This window comes from Erpetoichthys calabaricus, chromosome 17 (genome assembly GCF_900747795.2).
Source record: "Erpetoichthys calabaricus chromosome 17, fErpCal1.3, whole genome shotgun sequence".
Taxonomy (NCBI): Eukaryota; Metazoa; Chordata; class Cladistia; order Polypteriformes; family Polypteridae; genus Erpetoichthys; species Erpetoichthys calabaricus.
Window position 1 is genome coordinate 12,272,150 of NC_041410.2, and position 27,706 is coordinate 12,299,855.

Sequence of the window (27,706 nt, forward strand, 5' to 3'; positions counted from 1 at the left end):
GCGCAATTCACTGTTAACATCCACATAATGTGTGACACATTTTCATATTATTAAGGTGTTTTCGAAGGGGTTTAGAAATGGATGAATGAATGGATAGAACATACTGTACATCTTGAATCGTGAACTTGGCACATGCATTGGCAAGGTGTCAATAAATATGATTTTCCAAAACAGAGGGAGCACCTAAATCTTCTTCTGCTGCATTGCATGTGCAAAGTGGCTTTAGATGAAAGGCGCTATATAAAAGAAAAGCTATATAGCTTTACCTGTACCTGTTTAATGCTTTCCTAAGGTGTTAAGTATAGACGGGGTATAATTCAAATGTATTGGACCCCCTTACTACAAGATTGCGTATCTGCAGTTACTCATTTATTGAAGGCTTTTGCATGCTGTTGACTTTGAAAGGCGCTAAATGAAATTCAGTAAATATTTCAATTATGTACATAAACAATGCCATTGTTAATGCACCTTCACTGCCTTTGTGTCGTATTTGTGTGCGTCTGGACCTCTCTTGACCAGCGCTGTCTCTGTTGAGAATGGTCCCATCAGACCTGCTCCTCCAACTCTGTCATTGTATTTGAGTTGCCTTCCTCACCTTGTTTGTCCTCGTATATACTTCCTACCCTTAAAGGCGACTCTCAGTGTGCCTCCTATGCCTTTACTCCTCTTTGTGAGTCTCACACTTTTACTTCCTCTTTCGATTGCATCATCAAAACCAAACCGACCAATCACACCAAAGGCCAACTGACCAATCACACCAAAGCCAAACCGACCAATCACACCAAAGGCAAACTGACCAATCACACCAAAGGCCAACCGACCAATCACACCAAAGGCAAATTGACCAATCGCACCAAAGGCAAACTGACCAATCGCACCAAAGGCCAACCGACCAATCACACCAAAGGCAAACTGACCAATCGCACCAAAGGCCAACCGACCAATCACACCAAAGGCAAACCGACCAATCACACCAAAGGCCAACCGACCAATCACACCAAAGGCAAACTGACCAAACACACCAAAGGCCAACCGACCAATCACACCAAAGGCAAACTGACCAATCACACCAAAGGCCAACCGACCAATCATACCAAAGGCAAACTGACCAATCACACCAAAGGCCAACCGACCAATCGCACCAAAGGCAAATTGACCAATCGCACCAAAGGCAAACTGACCAATTGCACCAAAAGCCAACCGACCAATCACACCAAAGGCAAACCGACCAATCACACCAAAGGCCAACCGACCAATCACACCAAAGGCAAACTGACCAAACACACCAAAGGCCAACCGACCAATCACACCAAAGGCAAACTGACCAATCACACCAAAGGCCAACCGACCAATCACACCAAAGGCAAACTGACCAATCACACCAAAGGCAAACTGACCAATCACACCAAAGGCCAACCGACCAATCACACCAAAGGCAAATTGACCAATCGCACCAAAGGCAAACTGACCAATCGCACCAAAGGCCAACCGACCAATCACACCAAAGGCAAACCGACCAATCACACCAAAGGCAAACTGACCAATCACACCAAAGGCAAACCGACCAATCACACCAAAGCCAAGCTGACCAATCAGATTGCTCTGAGGGACTGGACACACACACACATACATAGACCTTAGTGTTGTATTATATGGTAGATTTAAGCTGATCTATCCATTTATGTCAGGGGTCCTCATATTTGAGCCTGGAGGGACGCAGTGACCACAGGTTTTTGTTCCTGCCTAATTTCTCAATTAGAAGCCAATATTTACAGCATTTTCGTATGATTCCCAGTCCTTAATGTCTTCTTCTAGTCTCTTTTTGAATGACTTCTTGTTTCTTTCACTGGCTGTCAAGTTAACAGTGAGAGTGAAATGACAAAGGAGTCAGCAGCCCACCATCTAACGTGTTCCCATTTACACCTGCGTGTTTTTAATAGGAAGTCAGCCAGTCATTTTTCAACCCCACTTAATCCTGAGCTTTTAGGGGGGTGTTGGAGCCTATCCCAGCTAGCAGATGTGAAAAAGTGAAGGATCTGAAGTAATTCAGAAGGCGCTATATACTAGTATGTTGGTACAAACATAGCGCTGCTGCTTAGCTGTGACCCCCAGGTTCAGGTCCCGGGTGCTCCCTGCGTGGAGTTTGCATGTTCTCCACCGTTTTCTTGTGGTGGTTTCCTTCCAGAGTCCAAAGAGGTGGATGGCTAATACTAAATTGGTCCCTGATATATGTGTCTCTGTGTTGTAACCAGTAGGGGAAACCACCAAGCCCCCCCCCCCCCCCCCCCAGACCCAATAACATCCAACTCAGTCACAGGTTCAAATAATGGAGTTTTAATCCACCAAGCACTTTGCACAATGAAACAGAAACACAGCAAATAACCATACACACAATGACACTTTCCTCTCCTTCCACATCCAGTTGAGTGTTGCCCACTGTTTTTATACTGGACCTGGACCAGCTTCTGGGGACCTGGCATGACTTGTAGGGAGTACTTCCAGGTTGTTTGAAGAACCTTTTCTGAAAGCGCCCCCTTGCATCACCCAGGGACGCCCAGCAGGGCTGCACTTCCGGACTCCAGTTCCCATGATCCCCTGCAATAATTGTCCAAGCTGGGATGCCTCCAGCGGACCACTGCCACCTTAACGTTTGGGGGATGGAACAGCTTGTCTATCCTCTGGCACCTTCCATTTTGTCCCAAGGTCATGCAGTCATCCAGCCGGGATGCCCATCTGTCCTCTGTGGCACCAGTGGTGGGTTGTTGCCTTATCCAGGGATTGCTCCAACTTTGTGCCTGTGACCCTACCCTGGATAAGCATGCAAGTTCAGAAAATGGAGGGGGAGATATACACTTCCGTCCATCCATTTTCCTAACCTGCTTACCCACAGCAGGGTTGTGGGGAAGGTGGAGCCTATCTCAGCAATCATAGGCTGTAAGGCAGGAACAACATCTGGATGGGACAAACACACACACACACATACACAGCAGGGCAAATTTAACAATGCCAGTTCACCTCACCTACATGTCTTCGGACTGTAGGAGGAGACCTATGTGGACACAGGGAGAACATGCAAACTCCATGCCAAAAAAAAACCCCACATACACACATGCAATTTAACGGCGCCCATTGAAATAACACAAGTCGTCTTTCAAAGCGATGCTTCTGCTAAACACAGCAATCGCCCAGTACGGGACAATAAGAAACTTCAGGATGGTGGTGGGTATGGTGGAGAGTGGCTGCTTGTCGTGGTTCCTTTCCACCCCTGTGCCCATAGCTGCCCATAGCTCGGCTGCTGCCCGCGCGTCCCCTGAAACGGGTTAGAAAAATAATAAATGGATGAATGTAAATCAGCTTGGGCTTGTGCTTATCGTAAAAACAGACCCCACATAAATGTCTGCGTTCTTTATCTCGCCCTACTAAATATAGGACTTAACGTTTTCCGTCAGATTGTAAAAGGAGGATATGATTTAGGAAACGCAAACCATCTGACGATAAGAAGTTCGTAAAACAGCGCGCGCTGCCTTGGCACTGGAGCTGCTTAATCAATATCCCAAACAGCAGGTCCCACCCAAGGAGGACTTGGCACGCAACGTCAGATACCCGCGGGGGTCGTACATCGCAAATAATCCGCAGTCTAGACTCTTCAAAAATGCATGTGTTTTATGTGAGAGGACGGGGGAGAAATCGGGGTTATTAATATCTGATATGAGTCACTGCTGAAAAAGTTTTCTTTGCAGGCTCCCTCGCGAGAGGAAGGGGCGAGATTTGAAGTCACGGCGAGGATTGGAAGGCAGCGCTCACTCCTCAGGTCCCACAGCGGCAGACCCATCAGCAGGAGAATCGGCAGAATGCAGGATCCAAACCATCCCCATCGCCTTTTTTCCACATGCGCCATGAAGGGGACGCTTTGATCCACATGATTTTTTTCGCCTTGGCGCCCCTCTTGTTTTTGACCCTGGATTTTGCTGTTTACTTTTGCAAGATTCTTTACTGTAACTGCTGTTGACATCGACAATATTTAACTTCTTTTTTTTTTTTTCGTTCCTTGCTCGCGGTCGAAGACTTTTTCTCCGACTGGGGAGAAGGTACGGTAAACTTTTAATATCAAGCGCATGCTTATGCACAAACCACTGTGAGGGGAAAAGAGTGAGAGAGAGAGAGAGAGTGAGAGAACTCCGAGTACGCAAGCGACTGAAAAACCGTTAATCGCACTCCACTGAACCCCTGCACCCCCCGCCCCCTTTCCAAAAATTACAGGTACTTGTTTATTCACTTGTCTCGATTGCACTTTTCTGCGTTTATCACAACGATCGTCTTTCTTTCTTTCTCTTGCAGTTGGGTCATCCCGTCTTGGACACCAAGAAGTGGACAATCGGGCAAAGGACTCTTTATTATTATCATTATTGTTTTTTTATTATTACTTTAAATAAACGCCGCTGCGCTCCTCCAGGAAAACGAGGAAGCGCAAATAATTCTCTGCACTATGAGGCCGGGGTGGATGCTGACCCTTTTTGTGGGATTTGCGGCTGTCCGATATTCTTCTGGCAAAGCCGATGAAGGTGCAGCGGATCCAGACGTGGTGAAAGCCAGCGAACCACGGGCCAGCAGAGCCAAGAGAAAGGGAGGCGTCCAGGATGTGCTAAAGGGGTAATTTCATACTTCACATTCTTCTCACATTAATTAATGAGGCGCTCTGGAGAGCGAGCTGTTCTGCTTTGCAAGCCCGTTAGGTTCGCCGCTGAACTTTTGAAAGGATCCAACAGAGTACATTAGTAGTAGTAGTATTATTAATATATATATATATATATATATATCTTTTATTTTTTTTTTTGACCAGATACTATTACATTAGTTATGTATCTAATGGGACAGGGGCGCGCGCTGGATTTATAGCCCGTAAATGCGGCGCAGGTGTGGATCGTTTCACAAAGAACACAACTTAACAGCATGGCGGCGTTTAATTGGAAAAATGGCATTAATACAGAAAAATAAAGAAAGCGTGACTATACAAACCTGCGCTGTTTTCATTGCTGCTCATCGTAAAGCGATAAATTGTGTCGCGGTGGTCCAGTCGGTTAGTTGTCGTATATTAAAGCACTGATTAACTGAGCGATTCGGGTGTGGTAAAATATTTATAAAAATACCTGCAGCGCTGTTTTGATTTTGGCATGGCACTTTCACATTTCAATTATACTGGCTGATAAAGGATAAACCAATCAATCAATCAATCCGTAATTTAGTCGTAATTTAAATTATTCTTCAGTTTTTTTGCTTGGCTGCCACCTTTTCCAAATCGATTACAACACTTACAATACACAATTGGGCAATTTCCTTTATTTATTTGTTTGTTTGTTTGTTTTGCGATTTGAAGCACATGCAGGTGAAGTGACTTGCTCAGGGTCACAGTAGTACTAGGACCTGAACCCCCTTTCTCAGAGTTGGAGGTCCAACTACGTCACACTGTCTGGTTAGTGTTATGGCTTTGTTGTTATGACGATTATTATGATTATATCCTTCACTTTAGTCCCGTCCAGGATTGTGTCCCGCCTTATAGTTGATCCGTCTCTTCCGCCACACCTTTAGAATGGATCACCCAGGTTCCGTAAGGAGTGTTCATATTTTTTCAAATTCTTTCATGTATTTCCTTCCATCCACTTATTTTAGTTCAGGTTGTTGTCGTGGTGAGGATCGTAATGCCGTTATAATAATAATAATAATTATTATAATTAGGATATCATCAGCGATGGACTCTCCGCTATTGGTGTTTCCTAGGTAGGCGTCGATATGCAATTGTAACGTGCAGCTTCAGAAGATATGCGCGCGAATAAAATAATTGTTAATTTATCTAATAATGTGTAATTAATAATGATATTATAGAATTATTGTAAGATTATCCTGAAACCCGCGTAATCCAATTGAAGATCGCGGTGAGGCAGTCAGTGTCTTTCCAGGTAGACATCGCGGGTTTCACAAAACGAGATGAGCGGACAAATGTGGACGGGACGTCAGTCCATTGCAGGGTCCACTCCTCAAGTCTCATACTGGGACAGCTTAGCATCGCCAGTTATCCAGACGCGTCTTCGGGACCAAAACCGCAGTACGTAGGGCGACAAACCCACGCAAACCCAGGGAGAAGGCGCAAGGACCACACAGACAGCGACAGGGTGCGGAGATCGAAGGCGGAAGGCGGTCGGCTGGAGGCAGCAGCGCTCCATCCCTACGCTCGGTGCATCCCACCCCATGTTTGGATTTTGCCTAATCAGGAAATGAATGCGTTCTTGTTCTTATTCTTATTCCATTCATAATGTTACTATTCCTAATCATTCTTTGAATAAGGAGAACGTATCGATTACTTACGAGGTTGCCAGTAAAGTTTACTATTTTACTTTTTTGGTTTTGATGAAAATAATAATAATTACTTACTTCACACCCCCACGACGATTCACGCCATTTAAGATACAATTTGTTGCATTTCTTTTGTAATTCAACTTGGAGCCCAGGCAGGTGAAGTGACCTGCTGAGGGTCACACAGTGGTGTCAGTAGTGGGATTTGAACCCAAAACCTCAGGGTTTAAACACGAAAACCTCAACCGCTACTCCGCAACATACCACACTTAAATAGTCAGACTTGTTTAATCCAGTGTACAGTCACCATAGTCCAGTTATGAGAATTATTATAACAGCAATTGTTAATTATTTTGTAGAATTATAACATTCTATTAAAAACAGAGATGGGAATAAAAGCAGTTTTACTTTGATAATATCTATTTTGGCTTACTCATAATATGAGAAAAATGTCCTCTTTAGTTTGATAATTGCAGAATTTTACTTCTTCTTCTAATTAAAGTATTGGCAAAGTCTGCACATTCCAGCTCTGTTGGAGAAGTCCAGCTTGGCTGGAAACAGTGGAGGATTTTTTGAAGCCTTCATTATTAATATTATTATTTGTTCAATATTAAGTGCAGAGGCAGACGCTATGAAATGTTTTTTTTTAGAAGAACAGAAAGAAAAGAAAAGAACTACTTATTAATTAATGGATGCACATTGATTTCTAACTAATCACTCAATCACCTGATTATTCAGTGAGTCAATCAAAATAAATATCATTTCTCACAGAAATAATGATTATAAGGCATTCTATAAAAACCGCAGCATACAATAAGTGTAACTGTCATTCTGTTGCTGTTTTACACAGTTTAGAATCTATCTATCTATCTATCTATCTATCTATCTATCTATCTATCTATCTATCTATCTATCTATCTATCTATCTATCTATCTATCATACAGTATAGTGCCTTTCACATCTATCTATCTATCTATCTATCTATCTATCTATCTATCTATCTATCTATCTATCTATCTATCTATCTATCTATCGACTTCTTCCTGTAACAGGTAACAATCCATTCCAGTCTCCTTTTCTTCCTCTACCACTCCCAGGCAAATTTCTCCCTCCTCCTCCTCCTCCTCTACTCCTGACTCCAATTCTCTGGGCGACATGACTGGTACCCCTTCAAACTTCACTCGGGGGTACTTCCAATGCCAAACTCTGGTCCCCAGGAAGAACTTGTGGGTCAGGTGGAACCATCTTGTGACAGCTCCTAACCCCAACAGAACTCCCATGCTGCCCTGCAGGTGTCCAAATGGGACTTGACAGATGTGATGCTGTCACCCAGTGTACTGGGGAATGGCAGGCAGATGGGTGGCAGTCTCCCGCTGCGCACCTAACTTTTTTTGGCCTCCTGAACTGGAAAGAGAACATCACCCATCCTGGTCAGGAGGCTGCCTCATTTATACAGTCCATCCATTATACAGGCCTCCTGGCCAGGTAAGGGACTTCTATCCATCCTTACAGGGACGGCCAGTCCATCTGTTTCTCTCAGCACGCTGGCCTCCCATGCCAGAGACAGAGAACGCCCTTCCTCTCTTCCAGACCTTCCATTATATGTGCCTCCTGACCAGGTAGAGAGTGGGGTTCATTTTAGCCAGGATGCCGGCCAATCCATGACTATATATATATATATATATATATATGTGTGTGTCCTTCATTCAGAACAAGGAGCTTAGCCATCCAAACATTTAGACAGCCAATCAGAATTTCTATTCCAATCAGTTGCTTTTCTCTAATTTCTCATTTGTTGTTCAGCATGGTAGGGCTTTTCTGCATTTTTTTAATTAAAAATGGAAGTGCAGTCACTTGCAGAGAAACGTGCAGTCATATCCAGAAGTTTGTCATATGAATTCCATTAAACCTAAAATAACCGCAGCTTAGCTTTTTGCCCCTGATGGATTGGAACTTGTATTCCTTAAACTTGTTGGCCAGTGAGTTCACATCCGTAGCCTCGGTTGTTGTTCCCCTTTCTCATTTGTGCTTTGCTTGTGTGCAGTACACGAGGGGCTTTTCACTTTCTATGTCTGCCATAGGACAATAATTATAAAATGGTTTTGAAGACAGTGCAGTGTGAATTAGAGTTCTGTAGCCACTTCAGCCTTTTTGGTCTATGAACAGCCGTGCTCCATGTATCTCTCAGCATACCAAAAGGCTTACATGTTAAAATGTGATTTGTACCGCGCTCTTCTTCAGTCTTAACACAGATTAACTTCCCAAAACAATATAACTAGCTACAGATGTGCAAAAGTATTCCTGCATTTTTTCTTTTTTGTTCTTATGATGTCCATATGTATGTAACGATATGTCGGAATTGCCAACTCATTTTTGCTCCTGCCTATTTTATACATCAGAACTAATTGTCCATTGATGGAGTGCTGATTGGGAAAGGCGCAGCACCAAAGTCGAACCTTCAGGGCATGAGGACTTGTTGTAGGTCTTCATTCATCCACCAGACGGATCATTGACCACACTGAATAAGTGCACTTTACCTGAATTGGAGCACATAGCCACCACTGATGCAGGTGCTTAGTCTGTCAATTCAGGTCAGTCATCTTACAGGCTTGAACCCTCAGAGCGGTCTACTCCCACCCCCTGGCCTGTTTCTGGTGGTCCATATCACGTTAACTAGGGAGTGGAGTGGAGTTAGAAACCACAAGTCTGGACACCTGCCAGGCTCCCTGGGCGGCCCTGGCTGAGTCCTGCGAACCACCTGTTGTCCAGTCCTCTACCAGGGTATCTTTGTAAGGGTGGCATTACTCTTTCATTTTATTGTATTATCTTGTCATAGCAGCCTGTGGAAGGTCCATGAAAGCAGAAAATCCCGTTTACACACCGTCGTCGCTTGCTTAATGCTGGAATTGTACGGCATTCAAAGAGGAGACATTCGAGCAGATTTTTAGCATTTTAGAGACAGCCGTCTTACATGTTTCTGATTCTATGGAAAGGCAAGAGAAAGATGCAACTTAACCTCCAGCTCAGCTTCTGAGTACTATACTATACTATACTATACTATACTATATTATACTATACTATACTATGTAGCTGTTTAGACTGAGCTGGTTTAGTAAAATGATGATTTGATGAATTGATACTTGTCTATTGCTGCTAGGTTTATTTTTACTATGCTATGCTATGCTATACTATACTATACTATTCAGCAGTATAGATTGAGCAGGTTTAGTAAAATAATGGTTTGATGAATAAATATGTGTCTGTTGCTGCTAGCTTTATTTTTACTATGCTATGCTATGCTATACTATACTATTCAGCAGTATTGACTGAACAGGTTTAGTAAAAGGATGGGTTGATGGATTGATCAGATTGGCTGTTGCTGATAGCCTTATTTTTTATTATACTATACTATACTATGCTGTGTTGTGCTATACTATACTGTATTGTGAAAGACACCCGCTTATGTAACTTGAAAGAAGTAAATTCAGCATATTATGAAATCCCATTGAAACTGAACTATACTATTATTATACTATACTATTACTATTATACTATACTATACAATACTATACTACACTATGTCTAACCGTATAGACTAGGTGGCTTCAGTTAATTTACAGATTGGTGTTGCTAGTCCTATACTAATACTATACTAAAACTATACTATACTATACTATGTCTAACAGCATAGACTAGGTGGTTTCAGTTAATTTACAGATTGGTGTTGCTAGTACTATACTATACTATACTATACTATACTATACTATACTATACTATACTATACTATACTATACTATACTATGTCTAACAGTATAGACTAGATGGCTTCAGTTAATTTACAGATTGGTGTTGCTAGTCCTATACTATACTATACTATACTATACTATACTATACTATACTATACTATACTATGCCTAACAGTATAGACTAGGTGGCTTTAATTAATTTACAGATTGGTGTTGCTAGTTCTATACTAATACTATACTAAAACTAATACTATACTATACCATGTCTAACCGTATAGACTAGGTGGCTTCAGTTAATTTACAGATTGGTGTTGCTAGTCCTATACTATACTATACTATACTATACTATACTATACTATACTATACTATACTATACTATGTCTAACAGTATAGACTAGGTGGCTTCAATTAATTTACAGATTGGTGTTGCTAGTTCTATACTATACTATACTATACTATACTATACTATACTATACTATACTATACTATACTATACTATACTATACTATACTATGCTGTGTAAAATGCCCACTTATGTTTGGAATAAGGTAAATGCAAACCTCATGCATTACCCTTGCAATTAATCTATATTATACTATACTTATATTATGCATTATCTCATAGTGTAATGGTATCAGTGAAGTGGTGGATTATATTAATATGGATACCATATTATGCTTGTCTGTTAAAATTTGCCTTAATGTTTACTATACTATACTCTGCAGAAATACTTCCCTATAAAACTAGAATGACATAAAATACAAAGTATCAGTATTACTATTACAACTCAGCTATACTATTCTATACTAAACATTATGTAAGAATATACACTAAGTGCCTTCAGTTACTTAGCAGAATGATGGGCAGATATGTGTCTGTTGCCTCTGGCCTTTTTGTCTACTATATTATACTATACAACAGTATAGACTTAGTTGTTTCATTTAATTGGTGGATTGATGGACAGATATGTGTGTTTTGCTTTTAGCTTTAATTGTTGATTATACCATACTATATTACATAGCATGCCCTCTTATGTAACTGGAATTAAATACATAAAAAACATCAAGTATCACCATTATAACCCAACCCTACTATACTAATACTATACTATACCATACCATAGCATGTAGCAGTATAGACTAAGTGGGGTCCATTCATTGGTGGATTATGAAGAGATCTTTGTCTGCTGTTCACAGCCGTCATGTCTACTGTGAATTGCTCCCTTGAGACGTGAATGCAAAGCCTCAGTATTACCATGACTCCTCTACTCTACTCTACTCCACTGTACTCTATTCTACTATACTAAGAGGAGGGCGGCACAGTGGTATGTGCTGCTATGGCTGTACTGTATTCAGTTCCCGGCCTGCTACGTATCTCCTCGTTTTTTTCCAGTGACTTCTTTGCTGAGTGCTGGACTGAAATCCCATTCAGACTTTGTGCCCTGTTACTTCTGAGATTGTCTGAGCCTGCATGGATTAGGCTGAGTAAACTGGTGGGTTGCTTCTGCTTGCTCAGTCGGCCCCCTCAGGTTTAACATTCCCTTTACTGGTTGCGTCCTTAATTCCTGGTGAGTCTATGGGGAGGTTTAGATTGGGTACACTGAAGCTTACCATTAAATTCCTTTTGTATACTGAAGAATATTGCAGACCCTTCATGCCATCCTCAAGCCTGGCGCCAGCCGTAGCGCACTACACAAGTGGCCAGCCCGATGGTTTGTTCCTTTGTTTCTGTGAGGCCCATGGAAGATGAAAGTGCAGACTCATTTGCCGGGCAGTGCCTCTCCACACCAGCACGGCAGTTCTGCAGTTCCTCCATATTATCAAGCAGGGGTCCTGCTCTGTCTTGCTTTGGATTCAGTGACTCACAGGGTCCCCTGACACTAAACTGGCATCACGCCTGCAGGGCTGAGCCACTCCAAACATAATAACACAATTGCCCATGACAGCTGGTAGAATAATGTCCCACTTCCATTGCCGTTTTCTGGGTGGCTGGGTGGAGGCTTGGCTGGAAGTGCTTTCCATTACCATTCAGCCGTGCCCACCACTGACCTCAGAAGGCCCGCTCTCGTATCTCCACACAGAACATCGTTATAGGTGGGTCTCACAATCGAGACAATGTTCTTGCTGTAGTGATGTCAGCCGAGAGCCATGCTCGTGCAGCTCAATGCTTCTTTTACAGCTTTTGGAAAATGTGCACAGAACGGGCGATTTTGACAACGGTGGGGTCCACCCATTCCGTCATCAGCGGAGCTTTTCTCTCAAGCGCAGCTGTCGCTGAATTTGGACTTTCAGCTGAGTCTTCAGTTTGGAATCATGTGCCCAGCTGAAATAATAAATGGTAGCAATTTCCACAGGTCTCCTAACAATGCTTACTCCAGTTTAGTGTCACTGGGGGGTCTAACAGCACAAGTGAGGGTAGCGAGGTAGAGCCCCCCTCGCAGTTAGAAGCCTTGAACAGATTCTGTACAGAGAGGTCTTCTTCCCAAAGGGCTTCTTCAAACCCCATCACGAGTTTAAGCAAGAGAAACCATGAAATACCCCTGGAAATGAATGCTTGGCACCTGCTGTGAGGTTGCTGATAATGTCATTTTAACTAAATTGAAGGTCAACACAAAATATACCCGAAAACAAATGATTAGAAATGAATGCTTTATTATATTTTAAGCTCACACAGAATTGCTACTTATACCTGCAATACTCTTTCATTTTATTCTGTGATTTTATTAAAGCAACCTGTCGTACGTCCAAGAAAGCAGAAAAGCCTCCGCCTAAAGCCTGAACAGTGCGGCATTTAAGGAGGAGACATCTTACCAGACGCTTAGCGCTAAAAGGACGACTCTCTCGGGCTTTTGATGCCATTGTAAGGGTGGGGCCTGAAAGCAGAGGGACCCCACTTAAACCCCAGCTCAGCTTCTGGGTGCGACACCAGACCGTGTTAAACTGCTTGTATTCTTCTCTGTTTTGTGAATTTTGTCAGCTAAGTTGTGAGTTGATTTACGACTTGTAGATTTGTTGGTTTCTGCTGTCCTGCTGCCTGACAGCCTCAGAGGATTTTTGTTTGAATCCCGGCGCCTCTCCCTCTCTCTGTGCTCTTGACTGATTCTCTTAAGGTTCACTTGGGGTTTTCGGTGAATGCTTTGTTTTTCTCCCAAGATTTACAGAGTAGACAGATTCAAAACTCTAAACTGGCATAGATATGTGTACTGACTGTGCCATGTCGGCTGTGGACTGCAGTCCCACCCGAGGTTGGGTCCTGCCTGGGCACCGTGCTGTTAGGTTCAGCCCAAGCTCCCCATGACCCTGAAAGCAGAGGGTGTAGGTTCAGTAAAAAAGTGGATTGATGGGTACTTGTTGGTTGCTGCTTGCATACCAGACTATACTATAGCATACTCCACTCTGTAACACGCCCTCCAAAGTAATCAGAATGGGATAAATACAAAGCATCATGTCTCACTACTGCAGGTTAACTCTGCAATAATATACCATACTGTACCAGAGTTATACTAAACTATGCTGTCTAACAGTATGGGGTCCTATACAATGTAGCATGTCCTCTATAGTAACTGGAATACATACAAAGTATCATGTATCACCATTCCAACTTCACTCAAAAGTAACATACCATACCATACTCTACCACACTATACTAAACTATGCTCTCTGACAGTATGAGGTCAGCAAAAGGGTGGATAGATTGGTGTTTGTCAGTTGCTGCGTGTCTTAATGTTTACTATACTATGTATGTTATCCTATACTATTCTATCCTATACCATACAATGTAGCATGCCCTCTAAATTAAGTGGATAAGAATAAATACAAAACTTCATACATCACCATTACATCTTATGCTATGCTATAGTATACTAGACTAGTCTAGACTGTACTATACTATGTAGCTGTATAGGCTGAGCTGGTTTAGTAAAATGATGATTTGATGAATAGATACATGTTGCTGCAGCCTTATTTTTACTATACTATATAACAAAAGTGCTATGCTATGCCACCTTATATCACACTACACTATGCTATACTATACTACACCACACCACACTACATGCTATACTATATTGTACTATACTATTCTACACTATACAGCTGTATACACTGAGCTGGTTTAGTAAAATGATGGTTTGATGAAAAGATGTTTGTCTGTGGCTGCTAGCCTTATTTTTACTATACTGTACTATACTATACTGTCTAACAAAATGGAGTCAGGTTAAAGGTTTCTTGTGGAATATTTGTCAGTTGTTACTCATATTAGTGTTTATTCTGCCAGACTCATACTATACTATACTATACTATACTATACTATACTATACTATACTATACTATACTATACTATACTATACTATACTATGCCATGCTATGCCATACTATGCTATGCCATACTATACTATACTATGCTATGCTATGCCATACTATACTATACTATACTATACTATACTATACTATACTATACTATACTATACTATACTACAAAAAGTGCTATGCACTATGCTATACTACACTATACTATACTATACTGTCTAACATTATGGAGTCGGGGAAATGGTTTTTTGTGGGATATTTGTTAGTTGTTGCTTGCATTAGTGGTTATTATGCCATATTACAGTACACTACACCACACTCTACTAGGTAACATCTAAAGCACCCTGGGTCAGCAAAAGGGTAGATTAATAGATATTTGTTGGTTGCTGTTTGTCTAAATGTTTTTTTATATCATACTACACTACAGTACACTATACTTTAGTAACATATCCCCTAAAGTGACTGAATTGGGATAAATATAAAGCATCATACATCACCATTACAGGTCAACTATATTACACCATACTATATCATACCATACATAGTATGGGTTCAGTAAAAGGATGGATAGATGGATAGTTGTTGGCTGCTGCTTATCTTAAAGTGTACTATATCAGACTATACTATGCTATACTAGACTATACTATTTAGCATGCTCAGAATGGGATAGCTAGAAAGCATCAAGCATCACCATTACTACTTAGCTCAACAATAATATACCACACCATAACTTGCTACACTATACTATGCAATTTAACAGTATGTACTCAGTAAAAGGATGGATTGATTAATATTTGTCAGTTGCTGCTTATCTTAATATTTACTATACCAGACTACTCTACAATACACTATACTATGCAAAATGCCACCTACGGTAACCGAAATGGGTTAAATACGAAGCATCAGCATTACAACTCAATTATACTATGCTATACTATATTGGACCAGTACTGTTACATATTATGGCAAAGTGTGGATTGATTGTTGTGTTGTTGGTTGATGCTTGTCCTATACTATACTATACTATACTATACTATACTATACTATACTATACTATACTATACTATACTATGTGATATGCCCTCTAAAGTAAGTGGAATGGGATAAATGAAAGGCATCGTGCAACACCACTACACCTTAACTCAACCATAATGCATCATACCATGTGACACCATACTATTAACAGTACAGGTTCAGTAAAAGGAGGGATATTTATTTGCTGTTGCTTTCATTAATGTTTACTAATCCAGAATATACCATAGTATACTACACTATACTTTAACATGCCCTGAGAGAAACAGGGATGGGATAAATACAAAGCATTGTGCATTTCCATTAAAGATTAACTCGTGCAAGCAAGAACTTCACTGTACTCTGTATATGTGTCATTAAAGGTACTATTAACACATAAATCAATGAATTTATTTCCATTCCGTCATACAGCAATGCATGTAACCTGCTGTGCTGCAGATTTCTACTTCAGGGAGACGGTGATGACTGTATAGGCAGGGTGGTTCTGAAGTTCTCTATACATCACAGTTTTGAGTTCTCAGCTGGTTATTTTCCAGGTGGAGTTTGAAATTGTCGCCTTGTGTTTGTGGTTTTGTCCCACATTCTCAAAGACTTGTACGTTAGCATGACTGGTGACTCTGGCATTCTTTGGTGACTTCAAAAAGTCAATTTGCAATGTTGCAGCCTTGTACTAAAATCACTTCAATTAATTTTTCCCTCATCAAGCAACACTCAACACCCCAGAGTGACCAAATGAAAAGATCATTTTAGACAATTTTACATATTTCTTAAAAATAAAAATGTGGAATATCCCATTGACACCAGAATTCAGACCCTTTACTCAGAACTTAGTGGAAGCCCCTTGGGCAGGCATTCCAACCTGGAGATGTATCAGTTATTGTTATTTTTGAATTCTTTCTTTCTTTATATGTTGATGTATTTTGTGTTATGCTTGTATATACTGTGTCTTTACATGTGAGGCCATTCTGTGTATGTTGTGGGAGGAGCCTTCAAGAGGTGTGGCCACACTGACATCCCTGCTGCTGGCTCCTCCCCTTGCCTTCATCAGCAGGCCTGAGTGGGATCACCCAGTCAGTGGATCACTGAGCGCTGATGTCTGGAGAATTTCAGGATTTTGGATTTTTGCTTCCATTATTGGATTTTGCTTGTGGATTTCGTATTGGGATTTGTGTACCTTGGATTGCCTTTGTAGGAAAATGCTTTTTGTCTCTTTTTGCTCTTTTGAGTATTTTGTTATATTTTGTTCTAATGTTTTGAAATAATGAAGCTATGCTTTATATGGATTCTTTGTGGGATGTGTCTCTTCTAGTCAGAGTTTTTAATAGTTTCTCACTATAGTTATGCATTTTTGCATTTTACTGAGCCTTTTATTGTCTTTTTTTAACTTTCTAAGCCAGCTGCTCATTTCTGGGCCTGCTATCCTGGAAGCAAGCAAGCAAGTAGTTGTCTTGCCCAAGCTGATCTGAAGTGAGTTTCTTCTGGGCTGGCAAGGGAAGGCTTTATGCAATTTCAAAGACCTCAACCCCCTTTTTGCCATGCTTGTGTCTCAATTCACAACAGTTATATCAATTCTATTAATGATATACTTTGTCTTTTATATGTTGAGCCCAAGGGGGTAGGGCCCCCCTGATGTTACACTGGTGTGGTTGAGGCTCAGCCATTTTTGCACTCACTTTGTGTTTTTGCGATTTTACAAGTTGTGTTTTTGATTCTCTAGAATTTGGGCTCTCTGCATGTTAAAAGTTTTTACTCTTTGGATTCTGGTTCTTTTTTTGATTTCTCTTTGTGCCAACTTTCTAATTTTTTGCGTTTTTACATTTTTGAGTTCTCTTTTTCTGTATATTCTTGAATGTCTGAAATTGTCCTTTTACAAATAATTATAAAGTCTTGTGAGGTGTTCCCAGTATGTATTGGTCAGTACCTACCCAAACTGGTCCAAGGAAGGATAACCGGTGGACCAGCAAACAGGGTCATGGGCGCCCAAGAGTCATTGATGCACATGGTGTATGAAGTCTAGGCTTCACAGATTTTTTTTTTTTTTTTGTACTAATCTTATTTTATTTCATATCTCATTAAAAACAGCTATGAATGTAAAATCATATTAGTTTTTCTCTTTCACCCCCATTTTCCTTCTCCCGAGTACAGTTCCCCGATGAAGCAGCCAAGGCAAGCCGATTGCATAAAAACATAACATTCACTAAAATTTAAAAACGCCACAACTATATAAAGTTTATCTTACGTTTTCTTTGTCTGGGGTCTCTTATCGTGAGGGTTGATCTTTTCATAAATGGAGATATTTTCTTTAATCATTTTAATCGTCCTCTGTGGAGATAAAACTTTTTGCATATTAGTTAATGCACTCCTGGCGTTCCATAAGACCCCATTAACCACATTTATTCTTTCTTCCCAAGTTTTCTTTTTCCGGATCTCCCAAACACTACTATGTCTTTGTCCAGGTTGGCCTTTACTAATGAGTCCTGTTTCACCCTTTTCCATACTCTCATGGCCGTGGGGGGCTAGGCTTCACAGATGGGTCAAAAACGTAATGCGCACCATGAGAGAAATGTATCAGAGTACACAGAGCATCGCAGCATGTTGTGTGTGGGGCTGCGTAGCTGCAGGCTGGTCAGAGTGCCCACACTGACCCACTGAAATGGGCACGTGAGCATCAGAACTGGACCATGGAGCAATGAAAGAAGGTGGCCTGGCTGATGAGTCACGTTTTCCATTATATCATATGGACGGCCGGGTGCGTGTACATCGCTTACCCAGAGAGAAGATGGCAGCGGGTTGCATTATGGGAGGAAGACAAGCCAGTGGAGGCAATGTGATGCTCTGGGCAATGTTCTGCTTGGGAACCTTGGTTCCTGGCATTCATGTGGATGTCGCTTTGACACGTACCACCTACCTGAAGATTGTTGCAGACGTTGGAAAATTGTTCAGGAATGGTTTGAGGACCATGACAAAGAGTTTAAGGTGTTGACTTGACCTCCAAATTTCCCCAGATCTCAATCTGATTGAATGTCTGTAGGATGTGCTGGAAAAACAAGTCTGACCCCTGGAGGTCCCACCTCGCTACTCACAGGACTTAAAGGATCTGCTGCTGACATCTTGGTGAAGATACCACGGGGCACCTTCAGAGGTCTTGTGAAGTCCACAGTTGTTTTTGTGGCACAAAGGGGTCCTGCACAATTTTAGGCAGGTGCTTATAATGTTGTGGCTGATTGACATACAGTACGTACTGTAGATATTGGAAATGAGAGCATCAAAGCATTGGTTTGTTAAGGCGGAAAGAAACATTAAGCTCACAAATGAAAAATTCAGGACCATCAACCCAAGAGATGTCCTGGCCTTATCTTAACAGAGAACTGTCCTCTCTGAGGTCGGGGGTCCACAAAGAACGCTGACTTCAGGTTTAACTTTGGCTTTGGGAGGAACCTCGGGCTGTTGGGCGGAAGTGACATCAAAGGTTCGCTTGACAATTCCTAGTCGTGGTCTATGGGAAGCAAAAGAGGAGCTGTCAAGGGCTGCGTTTCCCCCCTCATCCTTCTTACCTGCTCATGGTCAGCATGTGTGACATCTCAGTGGAAGACTAAACCAGAAGGAGTGACTCCCCTGTTTTACTGAACAGCATCACTGATTTCAGAGTTTGGAAAAAATTAGTTGACATGCAAAGCTCCCCAAATGCAAACTTGGCTCAATATGGTTCAAATTGGGGGGTTGGGGATTGGAGGATGGACATGTGCCACCCGAAAGTATGGGGGGAGTGGAAAAGAAAACGTCAAGGGTGGGAACAGCAACATTTCTAGGAGTCTTAGCCCCCTTCCTTATATTTGCATGTGGTCTTATTTAGCATTGAAAATGAACTGGGGGGGTTCCCCCCTTGGAGTTACTCAATCTAAGAGGGAGAGGTGGCCATGGAGTCTCATTTCATGTGTGTCTTATATGTATGTTGTAACATCGATGAGGGGCAAAGACCTAAGTAATGAACAAAAATATCAGGGGCTTACCGCTACTAATCTAGTGCATTATTGCAAAAAGGAGTCAGGGGTTAGGGCCTCTGATACCCCCTCGCCAGGCGCCACTGTGTTGGAATGCATGATGGTCAGGGGAGCAACATTACAAAGGACACATCCTGCATCCTGGTAAGGCCAACATGGAGTGCCCTTTGATGTAGTAGTATGTCAGGACCGTGGCATGAGAACAGGGAGCTCCAACATGACGTTTAAGATGGTAATCGGGGAGGCCGACTCCATTCTGGTTACATGGGGGTCAGGAGCAGAGAGGAGGATGGATAGCGGAGGCCTGGGCACAAAGCCCTGGTCATGCTGCAGGCCACTTCCAGCTACCATGGTGCAGCTCCAGGGTACAAATTAACAAGCAGCCCTCCGACTTTACAAGATGGGCATGGCGGAACTATCCATCCATCCATTATCCAACCCGCTGAATCCGAAGACAGGGTCACGGGGGTCTGCCGGAGCCAATCCCAGCCAACACAGGGCACAAGGCAGGAACCAATCGCAAGCAGGGTGCCAACCCACCACAATGGCGGAACTAGCATTTTTATTTAAATGTAAATAGATTAGGCATAAATATTTAGTTCTTGTGCTGTTTTTACACTTTGTGTAGTTCGTTTGTGTAAGTGAGAGCTGTTGGTTTGTATAGGCTGCTGTAACACTCTGACTGTCCCCATGGACGTAATAAAGTTTACATGGTGCCTTCTGCATTAATGATAAACCTTTAAAGAAAATGTCATATCTAGCTGTTTTATGTAATGTGTTTCATATTCATATGTTTATCTGTCTTTAAAAAATTTTATATAGCGTCTTTTATATCAATAATATGATACAGTATCTGCCAAACAATAGAAAGAGCACATGACACGTGTTTCACCCTCATCAGGGCTCATCAGGGTTCATCCCCTCATGGGGATCAAACTTCGCACGTCAGTGCCGGAGGCGATGCCACTGATGCTGTGCCACGGCAGCGGGTTCGCTTACTTGAGAGGGTGAAGATCGGAGTACAGTATTACATTCTTAGTTTTCTCGGCTCACAACTTGCCTCCGTGAAATTAAAACCTGGATGGAGCAGAAGTCTTTAAAATTAAATGGCAACAAAACTGAACTCCTGCGTATTGGCACTAAAGCGCTACTTAAGAAAATGAGCTCCTTTTCAGTCACTCTTGGCGGTGATCTCATCAGACCTTCTTCTTGATGCAAGGCAGTGGTTCTCAAACTGTGGGGCAGGCCCCCCTGGGGGGGGGGGGCGTGAAGATGTGAATAAAAGAAAAAAACAAGAATCGAAAATATGAAAAATACATCTACTGAAACCAAAACAAATGAACTTTCATGAAGTTCATGAAACAAACATGAAAAATAAATATAGAGTTAGATAAATGTCGATAAAAGTTAAGTAGGTATAATAAAATATGCATCTATGATATATCATTAACTAAAAAACAACAAATTGGTATTAGTGGGCTCCTTTCAAAAAAACCTTAGGGAGGTGCGATTACAACTGTTATGAAAACTCGGGTTGCAAATACTTAAAGGCTGAGAAACGCTGATGCAAGGAATCTTGATGTCGTTTTTGATTCCTCCCTCTCTTATTCCGCCCACATAAATCACATTAAGAAACTTTCTTACTTTCACCTCCGTCACATATCACGTGTTCGCTCCTTCCTCTCCTTTTCTAACGCTGAGAAACTTGTCCCTGCTCTTATCACATCCTGCATCGATTATTGTAACTCACTGCTGGCAGGTGCTCCTTCTAATCTTATATCACAGCTCCAGCTTATTCAAAACTCAGCTGCAAGAGTCCTGACATGGACCAGCAGCAGCGAGCACATCACAGCCATCCTGCTCCGTCTTCACTGGCTCCCTGTGTCCTACAGGATTGAATAGAAAATCCTACTAATAACCTACAAAGCCTTAAATGACCTCACGCCAAACTACATCAGTGACCTTCTCCATCACTATGTGCCTGCCCGCCCACTAAGGTCCTCTGATTCTGGTCATCTTGTTGTGCCCCACACTAATCTACACTCCATGGGTGACAGCAGGGCCTTCAGCTGTATAGCGCCCAGACTCTGGAATGACCTACCGAAATTAATAAGATCAGCCGACTCCATGAATTCTTTTAAAAAACAACTTCAAACTCCTCTGTTCATGAAGGCTTTTAACTTAATCTGAAAGAAAGGGCAGAATATTAAGTTATCTCTCAGTCCAGGTGCTCAGGATAAATTGTGTGTCTGTTATATCACAAATTAGGTTATTTGTTAGGTTTTTCTTTTAGTATTGAATTTAGTATTTTACTAATTCTATTTAATGCTTTGTTATCCGTTTCATTGTTCTATCCAATGTTACATTTTTCTAAGACTCTGTGAAGCGCCTTGAGCATGGGAAAGGCACTATATAAATAAAATGTATTATTATTATTATTAGTTCTGAATCGCAATCTGATTATTTACATGGCAACCTACCAAATAACACTTGTGGCAGGTCAGCCAGTCGGCAAACATCCGCCATGTCCTCTCAGTTGTGAGAAGCAGCTCACAGATATGTTATACAGTATCTGCCAAAGAGTATTTTGATTATTAGCTGACCAACCACAAGTGTAATAATCACATTGCGATTCAGATTTAAAAAAGAATACAGTGGAACCTCGGTTCACGACCATAATTCGTTCCATAACTCTGGTCGTAAACCGAGTTGGTTTGAATAGGATTGAATGTAAATACAATTAATCAGTTCCAGACCGTACAAACTGTATATATATATATATATATATATATATATATATATATATATATATATATATATATTTGTTAGTTTTTAAGCACAAATATAGTTAATTATACCATAGAATGCACAGCGTAATGGTAAACTAAATGTAAAAACATTGAATAACACTGAGAAAACCTTGAGCAACAGAGAAAACTAACACTGCAATAGTTCGCGCTATAGTGGTAGGAACCGCTCGCTAAAAACACTTTTTTTAATGAGCTGTTTTAAGCACAGGGGAAAAAATGAACATTTGAAAAATCCGTAATTTAATAAACCACCAAGAAAAGTAACATTGCAACAATGCAGGCTACGAACCGATCACTGTAAATAGAAGTGAAAACAAAAACAAGCCTTCTCTACCTTATGCGTCCCTCTCGCTCGCTCTCTCTCTCGTGTGTGTGCGTGCGTCTCTCTTTTGCGAGCCCGGAGCGCCTGTCTGTGTGTCTCTCTAGTGCGCTCCTGTGTGTGTGCGCGCGCCTCTCTCTCCCGCGCCTGTGTGTGTGTGCGTGCGTCTGTCTCTCTTTTGCTAGCCCGGAGCGCCTGTCTGTGTGTCTCTCTAGCGCGCTCCTGTGTGTGTGCGCGCGCCTCTCTCTCCCGCGACTGTGTGTGTGTGCGTGCGTGCGTGCGTCTCGAGCCTGTGCGCGCCTCTCTCTCCCGCGCCTGTGTGTGTGCGCGTGTGTCTCTCTTTTGCGAGCCTGGAGCGCCTGTCTGTGTGTCTCTCTGGAGCGCTCCTGTGTGTGCGCGCCTCTCTCGCGCATGCTCCTGTGTGTGTGCCTCTGTCTCTTGTGCTGCCTCTCTCTCCCGCTGCCTCTGTGTGTGTGTGTGTGTGTGTGTGTGTGTATGTGTATATGTGTGTGTCGCGCTCTTTCTCTTGCTCGCTGCACAGGAAATGCACAGGGAGAGACTGAACATGTACAAACCGAAAGGGAACCTGGCTTGTTCGTATACCGAGTGTGTGGTTGTAAACCGAGGAAAAAGTTTGGTGAACTTTTTGGTCGTAAACCGAGTTGTACGTGTACCGAGACGTTCGTGAACTGAGGTACCATATACATATATATGTATATATATCATATCTTCAACATGTGTAAAATTTTAAAGAGTGCCTTTCAAATCTAATCTTTCAAATTGTGCCTTTGAACACCTCTCTATGGAAATGTATACTGTATAGCAGCTGTCATATCAATATTTTATACAGTACAAGTCACAGCCGTCCATCTATTTATTTTATATAGTGCATGTCATATCTGTCCATTTATTTTAAGTAGTGCCCTTCTGATCCGTCTATAAAAATGCATATAGTATCTTTATATTTGTAAAACTTGAAATAGTGCCTTTCATATCTGCCAATGAAAATACACCTGTTATATTAATGTGTTCATCGTAGAGCAGATGAATAGTTGGGACACCAACTGGGTCAGTCAGTCAGTCATTTTCCAACTCGCTAATCCTAACACAGGGTCAATCCAAGCCAGCACAGGGCGCAAGGCAGGAACAAATCCTGGGCAGGGTGCCAGCCCACCACAGGGCACACACACACACCAAGCACACACTCGGCACAATTTAGGATTGCCAATGCACCTAACCTGCATGTGTTTGGACTGAGGGAGAACATGCAAACTCCACGCAGGGTGGACCCGGGAAGCGAACCCAGGTCTCCTTACTGTGAGGCCGCAGCGCTACCACTGTGCCACCATGCCGCCCACCAACGGGGTCACCCTGCTAAATTGGAGGAAGTCCAACAAAAAAAAAAATACCCCTGTTGGTGGCCCCGCGCCTAAGGGGGCCCCCGCTTTTGAGGTCTGCATATCCCGTTCGAGCGGATTTGTCAAGTTATATTCCCCGGTTATATTTTGATAAAGTCTGCGTGTTATTTTGCAAAAATGTAGCTGAATACTGTAATGAGAAAATCGGGTGTATGTTAACATTATTTTTATTAAATTTACACGCAAGTTTATACAGTCCGCATGTACCAGTAACAGCATTTGACGTAACCGGCCCCGCATGGGGTTGGTCAGCCCTCGGCCCCGTCCACCCCTAAGGCCGCCTCTGAATTGACGAAGATGGTAACAGAGAAAGAAAAATTACACTGACAGACCTTACAGACCTTACCCCTAGGACGCCGCATTTGGCCAAATGATGCAGAGGGCAGTCTCGTACACACACCTAGCGACAAACGTCGGAACTAATGCCCCTCCAGCCTCCAGAAAAAAATTCTTGTTATTTTTGGGTCCCCCACCACTTGTATGTAATATTGAGTGATTTTTATTATTATTATTATTAAACGATTGTATTTAACTTGATTCCTTTGTCTGTTTGTTTGTCTGGGTCAAATATTGCAACTGATTTTAAACCCACATTTGGCGAAGCGAATTTCTTCAAATTTTGCATACGTGATCAGTATCAATGACAATACAATGATCTGTCAAAACCCGAAGCTATTGCGCGACAAATTTTGCTGTAATTAATGGTTATGCGATTCCAATTAATGCACACACAATGCACCCCACAATTTTGTTTAGTCACATTTAACCATGAAAATTGTGGTTAAATAAAAAATTATTTTTTGCTTTTTAGTGCATTTGTAACTAAAGTAAATAAAATTGGGGTGGCACAGTGGCGCAGTGGGTAGCGCTGCTGCCTCACAGTAAGGAGACCTGGGTTCACCTCCCAGGTCCTCCCTGTGTGGAGTTTGCATGTTCTCCCCGTGTCTGCGTGGGTTTCCTCCCACAGTCCAAAGACATGCAGGTTAGGTGCATTGGCGATCCGAAATTGTGCTTGGTGTGTGTGTGCCCTGTGGGGGACTGGCACCCTGCCCGGGGTTTGTTTCCTGTTTGCATCCTGTGTTGGCTGGAATTGGCTCTAGCAGACCCCCATGACCCTGTAGTTAGGATATAGCAGGTTGGATAATGGATGGATGGATAAATAAAATCATTTAACTAAAACATTTTTTATGTATTTCTCTCGATTATATAAAAAAAATCCTTCGACAAGATGAGACTTTTTGGAAGATTTTTTCAAGTCCTGCAAGTCGAGACTTTGGCCATGAGATTTTTTCAACTCCCGCCCTCCTCTCCACCATTTCCGGTTAACGGCCCACGCCCGCGGTCCTCTCACCTCTCATTGGTGTGAATGCTTTTGTCAGACACACTTCCTGCGCTCTCAGCTCTTATAACTTTTAACGTTTTTCTCACCAATTAAAGGAGATGTATTATGTCCAAATCTTATTGAAGAATTTCATCACGAAGGGTTATCAACAGAAACAATGAGTACACGGGCAATCCCAGCACCGAGAAACGATGAAGTCAAATGAATTAACGTAAAAATTGTCAATTAGTTCCATGGCAAATTGGTTAAATGCGTATCAATAGACTCTGCTGAAAGAGATGGTGGTGATGGTGCGGAAGATGAAAACATCAATTTACAATATCCTGAAGAATATTGTAGTGACCTCCGCGTCAGGTTCGAAAAGGAGGAAAAAAAACAGATGGACAAAGTAAAGCTCACGAAACAGTTTACTTGAACAGTAAAGAAGAAAAAAAAAAACAGAGTTGTAACATCGAAAAAAATGAACGTCTTTGACTTTGAACTATTTACGAGCTCCTATAGTTCTCGCATATTTGTGTTCCTTTAAAGAAAAGCTAAAATAGAAAAAGAAAAACGCCGACTTCGTAACCCTACAACACAACCTTCTAGCCCCTTCTCCAATGAACCTCCCCAACCTCATCCCGTCCCGGGTACCAAAACTCTCCCCACCCGCACTGTACTCCGCCCTCCCTCAATCGGACCAAACAGTCACTCCAAAAGGCCTTCAAACTGGCTGGGACGTTACAATATCTACAACCACTAACACCGTCCGGTCTTCCTCCGCATGAATTACTGTAGAAAGAAGGGCGTATCCAGGAAAAGTAACGTAGTACATCTTCAGGGGATAACATCAGACACCAAAGGAGACCTTGATATGCCATTTGTATTAAAACTATAATAGTTTCCTATTGGGCGGCACAGTGGCGCAGTGGGTAGTGCTGCTGCCTCGCAGTTGGGAGACCTGGAGACCTGGGTTCGCTTCCCGGGTCCTCCCTGTGTGGAGTTTGCATGTTCTCCCCGTGTCTGCGTGGGTTTCCTCCGGGCGCTCCGGTTTCCTCCCACAGTCCAAAGACATGCAGGTTAGGTGGATTGGCGATCCGAAATTGGCCCTAGTGTGTGGGTGTGCTTGTGTGTGTCCTGCGGTGGGTTGGCATCCTGCCCGGGATTGGTTCCTGCCCTGTGTTGGCTGGGATTGGCTCCAGCAGACCCCCGTGACCCTGTGTTCGGATTCAGTGGGTTGGAAAATGGATGGATGGATGGATGGATAGTTTCCCGTTAGAATAGCTTTTGCTATGACAATGAACAAATCACAGGGACAAACATTCGAAAAAGTTGTTTTATTTAATAGAGAGAAAGAAACGGAATTCACTCGCGGGCAGTTATACGTTGCGTTGTCACAATGAAAAGTCGAAACACAGAATCAAAATTCAATGCGATATTGACAAAAAGTTAATTAAAAATTTTTACAAAAAGTTTTCCCTTAAAAGTGTAAGTTTAATAAGTATTTGCGTGTTAATTTCAAAGCCAAACAGAACGAAAACGTATAATGCAACAAATACCTCTAATACAACATGAAACATAATTTACTTTCAAATTATTAAGTTTGTACTATGGTTAATTATTCGCTGTAATGTAAAATAGGTAATTCTATTATACATGTGTAACAATTCCCATGAAAATAAAAATCTGTTTAAATTGTACATCTGCATCCCCAAACGCGAGCGGGTGAACCGCAATGTGGCTAGCGTGTAGCACAGGCCCAGGGGTTGGTTATTCTTATTAAATAAATGACCAATATGGTATTTTTGTAACATTTTGTTTAGCTAAGTTCTCCATACCTACTTTTAGGAGTTGTGTGAAAATCAGATGATGCTTTAGAGTCATATCATGCAGGAATATGGAAAATTCTGAAGGGTTCACTGACTTTCCAGCAGCGCTGTATCTGGTCAGTGTCACACACATGTGCATGGGAAACAGCTGAAGGGCCTAAACACTAGTAATTCTGCGCCAGGCCAGGGGGCGGCAGAGCGTTCTGACTATCTCTCTCCGTCCCTGGCAGACCTTTCCCGGGAAATCCCGCCTGTTGCCGGCCCCAAGGATTATGTCACTTCCGGGCACGAGAACGCCACTCCCAGTTCCTGCACCGATGACGTCATTTCCCTTCCAGGCCTTTAAAACTGCCGTCTTGCCTCAGTACAGGCAGTTCTGTTCTGGACTCTGACCTAAGCACATCGTGCTACTAAAAAAAAAGCAATTTTTGCAGCCGAGGATATATTATACGGGTGGCTGCCCCAACTCTTTATGATGTCTCTGATTCATTCTTCTTACATCAGGTATGTTAAGGGGGGGGTGATGGACACCCCGCTCCCAGTATACGTTCCGGCACTTCCATCAGGTGATGCT

General features: G+C 42.2%; 1 protein-coding gene and 1 long non-coding RNA gene across 3 annotated transcripts in view; one reads left to right on the plus strand and one right to left on the minus strand.

The window, feature by feature from the left end:
• LOC127526167 (uncharacterized) overlaps positions 1-27,706 on the minus strand; it is a 368,097-nt gene that overhangs the window by 63,472 nt on the left and 276,919 nt on the right. The gene's annotated exons all lie outside the window — the stretch shown is intronic.
• The window catches only part of fbn1 (fibrillin 1), a 311,649-nt gene continuing 287,627 nt past the window's right edge, over positions 3,685-27,706 (plus strand). The window contains exons 1-2 of one of the 2 annotated variants that reach the window (XM_051920648.1): positions 3,685-4,260; positions 4,339-4,650. In XM_051920648.1, the coding sequence (XP_051776608.1) occupies positions 4,487-4,650 (164 nt within the window). In that variant the 5' untranslated portion in view covers positions 3,685-4,260; positions 4,339-4,486. The remainder of the gene's footprint in view (positions 4,261-4,338; positions 4,651-27,706) is intronic. The other variant, XM_051920647.1, reaches the window with a different exon arrangement.